Source organism: Pleurodeles waltl, chromosome 12, assembly GCF_031143425.1.
Source record: "Pleurodeles waltl isolate 20211129_DDA chromosome 12, aPleWal1.hap1.20221129, whole genome shotgun sequence".
NCBI lineage: Eukaryota > Metazoa > Chordata > Amphibia > Caudata > Salamandridae > Pleurodeles > Pleurodeles waltl.
In genome coordinates this window covers 678,474,512-678,486,628 of record NC_090451.1, presented here as the reverse complement: position 1 = coordinate 678,486,628, position 12,117 = coordinate 678,474,512, and the positions used below count along the sequence as shown (strand labels likewise).

General features: G+C 51.3%; 1 protein-coding gene across 1 annotated transcript in view; it reads right to left on the bottom strand.

The window, feature by feature from the left end:
- The window catches only part of LOC138267246 (extracellular calcium-sensing receptor-like), a 42,743-nt gene extending 31,470 nt beyond the window's left edge, over positions 1-11,273 (bottom strand). The window contains exon 1 of the mRNA XM_069216103.1: positions 11,197-11,273. Within this exon, the coding sequence (XP_069072204.1) occupies positions 11,197-11,273 (77 nt within the window). The remainder of the gene's footprint in view (positions 1-11,196) is intronic.
- Between the last annotated feature and the right edge of the window lie 844 nt (positions 11,274-12,117).

Genomic DNA, 12,117 nt, shown 5'->3' with positions numbered 1-12,117 from the left:
GACAGGCATGCTGTCTCCCGTGTCTACATCATGGGCACACAGGTGTGTCTGTCCAGAGATCAAGGAGAAGAGCTCAGCATACTCCTGTATGACTTGCTTGCAGCCAGCTTGCTGTTGGGCAGAGAGGGTATCTGAGTAGACAACTCCATCTACTGTCCCATCCTTAGGGTCAGCTGAGAGGAGGTCAGGGAGAGGTTCACTCTCTGCTTTCTGATCCTCATCAGTAACCATCAACATGATTATATCTGCCCTATCATTATAGAGCTTATGGCGGTTAACATGGATAACCCTTTTGGGTGTCCTGCTTGTGCCCAGGTCCACTAGGTAAGTGACCTGGCTCTTTTTCTCAAACACTGGGTAAGGGCCACTCCATCTGTCCTGAAGTGCCCTGGGAGCCACAGGTTCCAGAACCCAGACTTTCTGTCCTGGCTGAAATTCAACCAGTGCAACCTTTTGGTCATACCACAACTTCTGGAGTTGTTGGCTGGCCTCAAGGTTTTTGGATGCCTTTTCCATGTACTCAGCCATCCTTGACCGGAGGCCAAGCACATAGTCCACCACATCTTGCTTAGGCTCATGGAGCGGTCTCTCCCAGCTTTCTTTTACAAGTGCCAGTGGTCCCCTTACAGGATGGCCAAACAGAAGCTCAAAGTGGGAAACTCTACTCCCTTCTGTGGCACTTCTCTGTAGGCGAAAGCCAGCATGGCATGAGGACATCCCATCTCCTTTTGAGTTTTTCACGGAGCCCCATGATCATGCCCTTCAATGTCTTGTTAAACCTTTCAACAAGGCCATTGGTTTGTGGATGATAGGATGTGGCGAATTTATAAGTCACCCCACATTCATTCCACATGTGCTGACATAAAGTTTGAACCACCTCCTTAGGGAAGCCCCCTCTGGTAAAAATACCAATAAGGCCCTTGGCTTCTGCAGGGGCAGTAGTCGACCTAAGGGGAATTGTTTCAGGGAATCTGGTAGCATGATCCACTACTACCAGTATGTATTGGTTCCCTGAGGCGGTGGGAGGTTCCAGTGGACCCACAATGTACACACCAACCCTCTCAAAGGTGACCCCCACCACTGGAAGTAGAATTAGGGGGGCCTTTGGATGGCCACCTGTCTTGCCACTTGCTTGACAGGTGAAACAGGAGCTACACAACTCCCTTACTTTCTGGGACATATTGGGCCAATAGAAATGGTTTCCTAATCTGTCCCATGTCTTGGTGTGTCCCAGATGCCCAGCTAGGGGATGTCATGGGCCAGTGTAAAGATGAACTCTCTAAACACTTGAGGCACTACCACTCTCCTAGTGGCACCAGGTTTGGGATCTCTTGCCTCAGTGTAAAGGAGTCCATCCTCGCAATAGACCCTGTGGGAGCCACTGGCATCTCCCTTCTCATGTTCAGCAGCTTGCTGTCTCAGGCCTTCAAGAGTGGGACAAGTCTGTTGTCCCAGGCACAGCTGTTCCCTTGAGGGTCCTCCTGGGCCCAAGAGCTCCACCTGGTAAGGTTCCAGCTCCATGGACTCAGTTCCCTCAGGGGATAGGACATATTCCTGGGAAGAGAGAGGTCCTGTTTCTGTTGCTGTACAGAGGCTGGTCCCACACTCCTCTTACATTCTCTCTTGGAAGGTTGGGCTACTATTCCAGGCTCCAACACTTCTTTTTCACCCTGTGCTCTGCTTTGTGCTCTTATCTTAACACACACCAGTTCAGGGATACCCAGCATGGCTGCATGGGTTTTGAGTTCTACCTCAGCCCATGCTGAGGGCTCCAAATCATTCCCTAACAAACATTCTACTGGGATGGCAGAAGAGACCACTACCTGTTCTAGAACAGTAACCCCTCCCCATTCTAAAGTCACAATTTCCATGGGATGGACTTTAGTTACATTATCAGCATTGGTGACTGGATATGTTTGTCCTGCCAAATACTGTCCTGGGGAAACCAGACACCAGTTTGTCTGTCACCATGGTGACACTGGCACCTGTATCCCTCAGGGCTTCTACTTATTAAGAGCTGCTGCCTGTATTTTTGCATGTTAGGCGGCCAGGGGGCTAGTGTGGCTATATCCACCCAACCCTCAGAGACTAAAGTAGCCTCAGTGTGGACCCTGATTTGCTCTGGGAACACTGTTGATCCCACCTGGAGACTGGCTATTCCAGGACTAACTAGAGTAGAGGTTGTGGGACTTTTCTTGGGACAGGCCTTGTCTCCAGTTTGTTGTCCTTGCTGTTTACAGGTGTGACACCAGGCCTTCTTTGGATCAAAGTTTTTACCCTTCTACCCATTTGTGGACTGTGAAGAGGCTTGGGGCCCACCCTGCTGAGCAGGTTTCTGGGGCCCTTGAGAAGACTCTTTAGTTTTGTCCTTGGATGTCTCACCACCCTTCCCCTGGGGAGGCTTTGTGACCCCTTTCTTTTGGTCACCCCCTTTGGAGGTCTTGCTCACCCTTGTCTTGACCCAGTGGTCTGCCTTCTTTCCCAATTCTTGGGGAGAAATTAGACCTAGGTCTACCAGATGTTGATGCAACTTGTCATTGAAACAATTACTTAACAGATGTTCTTTCATAAATATATTATACAATCCATCATAGTCATGCACTCCACTGCCAGTTATCCAACCATCTAGTGTTTTGACTGAGAAGTCAACAAAATCAACCTAAGACTGGCTTGAGGTTTTGTGAGCCCCCCTGAACCTAATTCTGACTCCTCTGTTGAGAATCCAAAGCCCTCAATCAGGGTAGCCTTAATGAGGTCATAGGCTTCTGCTTCCTTACCAGGGAGTGTGAGGTGTCTATCCCTACACTTACCAGTGAACAGTTCCCACAGGAGAGCTCCCCAGTGAGGTCTGCTTACTTTTCTGGTTGCACAAGCCCTCTCAAAGGCTGTGAACCATTTGGTGATATCATCGCCCTCTTCATATTTTGAAACAATCCCTTTGGGATTTTTAGGATGTCAATATTCTCTCTGACCCAGTTTATATTGCTGCCACCATTTATGGGTGCTAAGCTCATTTCTTGTCTCTTCCTTTCTAAAAAGCTAATCTTTTGGCCATCCTTGCTAAAAGGATGTCCTCCTCATTGAGGCTGCCCTCAATGTTCACAGAGGAACTGGACTCCCCTGTGGAAGAACCAGAGTCTCTGAGTCTGATTTGTCGAGACAGGGGTCTTGGAGCCCTGGTCTCCCTAGTTAGGGTAGGAGGGGGAAGTTCTACCTCTTGATCACTAACTTCTTTCTCATCTGAGGGGGGTTTCCCTCCTCAGCAGAATGGTCCCTGGTATACTCTGCCAAGAGCTCCTGGAGCTTGACCTTGGTATGGTTGGACCCAGTTTCAATTTCTCTTAACTTACAGACGGACCTTAGCTCTGTCATCCCTCGATGCAGGTAAGGGGTGAGGTTGAGTTCCATCACCATATCCTCTGAGTTACTCATTATGGCCCTCATTACAACCCTGGCGGTCGGTGTTAAAGCGGTGGTAACACCGCCAAGAGGCCGGCGAAAAAAAAATTGGAATCTTGACCATAGTGGAAACGGCCAACACAGACAGCCACTTTAACACTCCGACCCCTACGGCGGTAGCAACAAACACTGCAGTGGTAACCACCAACAGCCAGGCAGAAGACAAGCTTCCGCCCACTGTATTACAACAGGCCTATCCGCCAACTTTTCCCGGGGCGGTACCAACGCCATCAAAAGCACAGCGGAAACAGTGTTCAGAAGGGAAACGACTCACCTCTCGACACTCAAGGAAGAACCACGACGCCATGGAGCCCAAGCTGCAGGTCTTCCCCATGCTGGTGTATATGCTCATACACCAGGAGCACCAACGCCGGTGATGACGACAACGGTGAGTACTGCACCTAGCACACAGGGGCGGGGGGAGGAAAAAGAAAGTGACATGCAACACCTCCATCCCCATCCTCACCCCAAACACCATACACACAAACACATACAACAACATTACATATACACCTCGTAACCCTCAGGAAGAACGCAAGGACAAAAGGAATGGAGTCCAATAAGTGTAATATTAGAAATAGGTAGAAAAACGTTCAGAAATCAAAAACAGTATTTACAATATATACAAGATATACAAAAGGCAGGACAATGCCCACTCAAAATGTCCTTGGCCCACTGGCCCAAAACACATAGGCCAAGCCCACACTTGTCTAGTGCCTCAATACGGAGAGAACACTGCACGGACATCAGGTTGAAAACACACAGGCAGCTCAGGGGGACGGGGAAGCGGGGGGCACCTCAGCCGGAAGATGGGACAACGCCACTGCTCCTGGAGGGGTCTCCATGCCCACTGCTTGCTCCTGGGGAGTGCAAAGCCACAGTCTCTCAAGTGGGTGGTTTGCCCACTGCTTGGTCCTGGGGAGTGCAAAGCCATGGTCTCTCAAGTGGGTGGGTTGCCCACTGCATGGTCCTGGGGAGTGCAAAGCCACAGTCTCTCAACTGGGTGGTTGGTTTGCCTACTGCTTGGACCTGGGGAGTGCAAGGGAAACACGCTGAGATGCTGCTGGGAGGGCGGTGCTGGTACGGGAGTGGCAGCTGTACATGTTGTTGGGGTGGGCACAGAGGTGTCCGCCACTGCCAGGGAGCTTCCATCGGAGGAGGAGTCGATGTCTGTAGTGTCCCCTCCTGTCTCCGTCTTGGTGCCCCCCTCGCCCTCCGTCCCACTTGTGCCCTAACCGTTGGTGGATTCGGCCTCCAGGCTCATGTGGGATGCAGCTCCCTCCGTCGCCGGTAACTCTGCTCCTCCTCCAGATGATGCTAATGCATACAAGGACAGGGTGACAAAACAAAAAGGGGGGGCAGTGACAGAGGATACACTTGGTCAATGCCAGGAACAACACTACCGTTGGTGTACACAACACACAGCGATCAGCCCTATGCACTAGGCCATGCACTACCAGTTACACAGCTAGTCATCAGCCCATGGGGTATATTGCCCAACGCCATTGGCTGCACACCTGAAATAAAAAGGACTCTGCCCAGTAGTAGATGCCCACTAACACTATTGGGGTTGGAGTGCTTTAGAGCCTGCCCAACAAGGCACCTACCCTGCCAGTTCGCCCTGGCCTAGGGGCTCCCACAGCCCACATCCCCCACCCAGACACAACCTTACCGCGCGCAAAGTCATGATATAGAAACTGTACTCACCCCTTGTGGCTGCTGTGATGCCTCCAAGCGCCCATCCAACTCCGGATAGGCCACCGCCAGGATGTGGAACATCAGGGGGGTCAGGGTACGACGGGCACCCCTTCCTCGTTGGGAGGCCAGCCCCAGATGGGCCTCTGCCGTCTTCTTTGCCCAGCGGCGCAGGTCCTCCCACCGTTTGCAGCAGTGGGTGCTCTGCCTGTCAAAGACCCCCAGGGTCCGCACCTCCTTGGCGATGGCACGCCAAATACCCTTTTTCTGATGGGCGCTGACCTGCAGGAAAATATGCATAGAAAAAGGGATTAGTCATACCGTCCGGAATGTTACCCTAATGGCCCACCATATCCCTCCCATCCCCTTACGCACAGACATTGACTACCAGACATGTAGCACTTTGCCCAGGACCCCTCAGCCCCCCCCACACAAGCCTTACACACACAGCAATCCATACATTCATGGCCCACACATCATGCTTTCAGTGTACTCACCTGTTTGTCTGGAGGACCATGGAGTAAAGTATACTGGGGTAGGACCCCATCCACCAGTCTGTCCAACTCCTCCCAAGTGAAAGAAGGGGCCCTTTCCCCAGTCATTTGAGCCATAGTCGCTTCCAGACAGAGGTCACAGCAGCACTTGCACTGTAGGTCCTCTCCTGTTGAAGGTCAGGTAGCAAGTGAGAGAACAGATAGAAAATGACAGTCATGTCCACGGCGGTGCGTACCGTCAGCGCCGGCGTACATCACCATTGTTTCCTGGAACCTATAGGGCCCAATGATAACCAATGCGAAGTTGCGCAGCGGTCAGTGACGGCGCACAATGCCAGCGGAATTACCTAATTTCATCTTGTCTCTCCTCACAGGTCAGGCAGCCGCCATTTCAGGGAGGCATAGGCCATAGCACCTAATTGCGTCACAGCAGACATTGGCACATCAACTGACTCTCAAATTCACATACTGTTTCTGTAAAGGAAAAATGCATTCTAAATTACACATATGTGTGAATATGACCCTCTGCTCACCGTTTTCACCCTAGAGTTCAACCACTGAGGATGAATAGGAGATGGAGACATCCCCCGTGTACAGACCCCTCTTGGACCTGGCGACAATGGAGGACAGACACATTATCCTGACCTACAGACTTGATAGGGCCACAATCCAAGAACTGTGTGCCCAATTGGAGCCAGACCTGATCTCAGCTATCCGCCAGCCCACAGATATCCCCCCTGTAGTGCAGGTCCTGTCAGTGCTCCATTTCCTGGCAAGTGGTTCCTTCCAAGCGACAGTGGCCACGGCATCAGAAATGTTTCAGCCAGTGTTCTCCAACGTGTTGACCAGAGTGTTGTCTGCCCTGCTGAAACACATGCACAGCTACATCGTATTCCCCCAGGTGGAGGAATTGGCCACAGTGAAGGCTGACTTTTATGCCCTGGGACATATCCCCAACATCATTGGTGCTATTGATGGTACCCATGTAGCATTTGTCTCCCCCCCCCCAGAAAAAGGAACAACTGTTGAGAAATAGAAAAAGCTTTCACTCTCTGAATGTGCAGATGGTGTGTTTGGCGGACCAGTACATCTCCAGTATGAATGCCAAGTATCCTGGCTCTGTGCATGATGCCTTTATCTTGAGCAATAGCAGCATTCCATATGTGATGTCTCAACTCCAGAGGCACCGCGGGTGGCTGATAGGTGAGCCCATGGTCCCCAGGAGTATACATTGGTGTATGTGTTTGGGTTTGGCCCTAAGGGTTAATGTCTGGCTAACAGAGATCCCTCTGTATTTTCAGTTGACTCTGGTTACCCCAACCTCTCATGGCTACTGACCCTAGTGAGGAATGCCAGGACAAGGGCAGAGGAACGTTACAATGAGGCACATGGGCGAACAAGGAGGATAACTGAAAGAACCTTTGGCCTCCTGAAGGCCAGATTCCGGGGCCTCCATCTGACAGGTGGATCCGTGTACTACTCACCCAAGAAGGTGTGCCAGATCATAGTTGCATGTTGCACAACCTGGCCTTGAGACGCCAGGTGCCTTTTCTGCAGGAGGATGAGCCTGGAGATGGTATTGTGGCAGCGGTGGAGCCTGTGGACAGTGAGGAAGAGGAGGCAGAGGAAGAAGATGTGGACAACAGAAGTTCACTCATCCAGCAGTACTTCCAGTGACACACAGGTAAGACACTGTAACTTCACTTTCCATTGCAGTTTTGTGTTAGGCATTGTAGATGGCAGCCTGATTTCCCAATGTCTATGGCCAGTTACTCTACACTTTGGCATCTCTATTTTCAGATCTCTGTGCCCCACTCTGGCTCCTGGTGTGTTTTCTGCTGCCCACTGCAGCTCATGCCTATGTATATATAATTGTACGTATGAATTGCAATGTTTACAGCTTGATAAAATAATACATATTTCAATCATTTGACAGACTCCATACTTGAATTTGTTCCAAGGGTGTTTATTTAGGTGCTAATAAGTAGAGGGGGATGTGCAATGGGCTGGGGTGATGGTGGAGGAATGTCCAGGATAGAGTCCAGTCTGTTTGTATCACAGGTGCATTGTCTAAGGGGGAATAGGAAGGGGAGCAATGGCAGCACAAAGTGGACAGGTTGACATAGTGGGACACAAAGGTGACATTCAGGAGAGTCTTATTTCTTGGCAATGTTCTCTGGCTTGTGCCTTTATCACAGGGGCCGTTTGCGGGGTGGTTCTCCTTCTGCAGGGGGTGGGGTGCTGATGGCCTTTTGGGCCTGTGGTGGGGTCTCCTGTCCACTAGCGCCGGCGGAGGTAGAGGGCTGTTCTTCAGTGTGGCTAGTGTCAGGGGCCCGTTGTTGTGCCACTGCCTCCCTCATGGTGTTGGCCATGTCTGCCAGCACCCCTACAATGATGACCAGGGTGGTGTGTATGTCCCTCAGGTCCTCCCTGATCCCCAGGTACTGTCCCTCCTGCAGCCGCTGGGTCTCCTGCAGCTTGGCCAGTATCTGGTCCATGGTCTCCTGGGAATGGTGGTATGCTCCCAGGATGTTGGTGAGTGCCTCGTGGAGAGTTGGTTCCATTGGCCTTTCCTCCCCCTGTCGCACAGCAGCCCTCCCAGCTTCCCTGTTGTCCTGTGCCTCTGTCCCCTGAACCGTGTGCCCACCGCCACTGACCCCAGGTCCCTGATTATCTTGTGTTTGTGGGGTTGCCTGGGGTCCCTGTAGTGGTGGACACACTGCTGATTGACGTGTCCGGGGGACAGAGGGATGGGCCGGCTAGGTGGGTGCTGTGACAGTGTTTCCTGAGGGGGAGGCTCTGTGGTGGTTTGGGACTGTGGCAGGGTAACTGACTGTCCAGAGGTCCCTGATGGGCCAGGCTGGTCATAGTGATCCAGGCGTGCAGAGCTGCTGTCATCACTGTGGGCCTCTTCTGTGGGGGGACTGGTTGTTGGTGGCACCTCCTCTCCGGTGACGTTGAGTGTGGGTCGTGTGTGGATGTGAATGCAGTGTTATTGCCTTAGGTCCCAAATATAGTACTATTGTTGTACAAATTAGGACAACACTCACTGTCTCCTCTTCAATCAGGGAAACCTCTTGGCAGTGGTTTGGTGGGTGTTTTGGGTAAGAGTAGTGTAGGAAAATGCTACTGTTGGCATGGTTACCCTCTAACTTTTTGCCTTTTGTTGATGCCAGCTATGATTGAAAGTGTGCTGGGACCCTGCTAACCTGGCCCCAGCACCAGTGTTCTTTCCCTAAAACTGAACCTTTGTCTCCACAATTGGCACAGCCCTGGCACACAGATAAGGCCCTTGTAACTAGTACTCCAGGCACCAGGGGCCATGTGGCCATGGAAGGTCTCTAAGGGCTACAGCATGTATTATGCCACACTGGGGACCCTTCACTCAGCACATGCACACTGCCTCACAGCTTGTGTGTGCTTGTGGGGAGAAAAAGACTAAGTCGACATGGCACTCCCCTCAGAGTGCCATGCCCACAACCCACTGCCTGTGGCATCGGTAATTCACCCCTCAAGCAGGCCTCACAGCCCTAAGGCAGGGTTCACTACACCACAGGTGACGGCATAGCTGCATGAGCACTATGCTCCTACAGTGTCTAAACCAATTCTTAGACATTGTAAGTGCAGGGTACCCATAAAGAGTATATGGTCTGGGAGTTTGACAAACACGTACTCCACAGTCCCATAATGGCTACACTGAATACTGGCAAGTTTGGTATCAAACATCTCAGCACAATAATTCCACACTGATGCCAGTGTGGGATTTACTGAGGAATACACTCAGAGGGCATCTTGGAGATACCCCCTGCATGCCAGCCCAACTGCTGGTGCTAGGCTGACCGGTCTCTGCCAGCCTGCCACTTCCAGACTACTTTCTGGAAGTGGCAGGCTGGCAGAGTGCCTTTGTGCACTCTGTGCCCAGGAACAAAGCCTGTCCTGGGTGGAGGTGTCTCCACCTCCCCCTGCAGGAACTATAACACCTGGAGGTGAGCATCAAAGGCTCAAGCCTGGTGTTACAACGCCCCAGGGCACTCCAGCCCACACTTTTGGCAGCAAGTCCGGAGGAGATAATGAGAAAAACAAGGAGGAGTTGACCTCCAGCCAGGACAGCCCCTAAGGTGTCCAGAGTTGAGGTGACCCCTTCCTTAGAAAATCCTCCATCTTGGCATGGAGGATTTAGCCCAATAGGATTAGGGATGTGACCCTCTCCCCAAAGGGAGGCGGCACAAGGAGGGTGTAGCCAACCTCAGGGACAGTAGCCATTGGCTACTGCCCTCCGGACCTAAACACACCCCTAAATTTAGTATTTAGGGGTGACCCTGAACCCAGGAAATCAGATTCCTGTTGACCTAACAAGAAGAAGGATGCTGACCTGAAAACCCCGCAGAGAAGGAGGCGACATCTACTTTGGCCCTAGCCCTACCGGCCTGTCTCCAGATTCAAAGAACCTGCAACAGATATTTTTCTATACAAAAACCTATTGGTCTGGAGTTAAGTAATTGACTGTGTATTTCTTCTATTGCTTTTGTGTGTACAACAAATGCTTCACTCTACCCTCGGATAAGCCTAACTGCTCGACCACACTACCACAAATAGAGCATTAATATTATCTATTATTGTCTCTGTCAAGCCTCTGGGTAACCCCAGGATTCTGTGCATACTATATCTCATTTTGATGTACTATACATAGAGCCAGCTTCCTACATTTGTGGATCAGCAGTGGGGTCTACGACTTTGCATTTGCTGGACTACTCATCCAATACCTGATCACACGACTAAATTCCAAAATTACCTTTAGAAAACAGATTTTTGAATTTTGACCATTTTTGTAATTTTTTTAAAATCTTGCTAGGGCCTTGGTTAAGTCCCTTTTAGCATCACTTTTTAAGTTTAAAAGTTTTGTAAAAGTTAGGATTTAGTTAGTAGAAGTAAGTTTTAGTTTCTAAAAAGTAATCCCAACTTTAGTAGCATAATGAGCAGGTCAGAGGAGATTGTGGTGGAACTCAACCTCACTCCTTACCTTTATCAATGGATGGCAGAGTTAAGAACCCTCTGTAAGCTGAAAAAGATTAGAGCTGGTTCCAACCCTACCACGTCAAGCTCCAGAAGCTCTTGGCAGTGTACACCAGGGACCACCCTACTGAGGAGGAAGACCTCCCCTCAGATGGGGAAGAAGTTAGGGATCAGGAGGTTCAACTGCCCCCTCCTAATCTAACTAGCGAGACCAGGGTTCAAAGATCCCTGTCTCCCCATATAGTACTCACAGAATCAGGATTTTCCACAGGGGGGTCCAGTTCCTCTGTGAATATTGAGAGGGATGTGGGGGTGCTTAAAAGGTAGGCAAGGTGATGGACTGTCTGACATGGAAGGGTGTCACTACCTTAGGTAGAAAAGAAGCCCTTGTGCGAAGCACCACTTTGTCAGGGTGTATAGCAAGAAAAGGTGGCTTAGATGACAGAGCCTGGAGTTCACTAACTCTGCTGGCAGAAGTAATGGCCACTAGATAGACAGTTTATCTGATAGAGACTTCTAGCTGCAGCTTCCTTACCTTAGAATTCCTGGCGTCAGCTTTGAATCCGGAGTTTTTTCTGAGCAGTACCCTGCGCGCGAGCCATCAGGCGGCATCGTTCGGATCCGCGTGCGTCGACCAGCTCCGCGGGCGTCGTCAGCGTTGTTGGAGCTGTCTATGACGTCACGGTTGTCTATATAGATGCCGTCTCGGCACGCGTACGTCAGTTATTTTCCTTCCGCGCCGGTTAAGCGCAGTTTTGGAAAGAGCTATCCTGCTTCGACGGTTTGTCAACGCTTTTTTGACTGTTTGAAGTCATGTCTTCGAGAAAGACAGGATTCAAGCTGTGTGGTGCACCTTGTCCGGGACGGATCCGCACCGTGTTTGTCTTTGGTGCCTCGAGAAAGACCACGATTCCACCTCGTGCTCCGACTGTCGGGCCATGGCGCCGAAGGCCTTGGGGGAGAGATCCCTTAAGCTTCTTGCGGCCCGACATTCGTCTTCGGCGCCGTTGGGGACCCCAGGATCCAATACCGGATCCAGACCAGCGCCGGTCTCTCACAGTCGACCTCCTTCGGCGCCGGGTCCGACGTCAACGATTCCGCCACCGGCGCACACCAGTGGCAGCCCCATCCTTATTCCGGATGATCCGGAGCGACGTCGTACGGCGTCGACTCCGACTTCGACAGAGCCGATTCGGCCCAGATTATTGTCTGAGCATTATTTAGATCAGCCAGATGCTGGAGAGGAATGGGAGAGGTCTGAGGACCCTTTAGAATCTGGATTGCAACAGGACTGGTATGAGGATCTAGGGGAGGTCAGTGGACTGGACGCGTCTCCAGATACTGCTATGCTCTCTCCTCCTAATGTGGCTACGGAGGAGGGTGCTTCTTTCACTATGGTGGTGCATAGGGCAGCTGAGGTCTTGGACCTAGATTTGCCCACGGTGCCAGTCAGGAC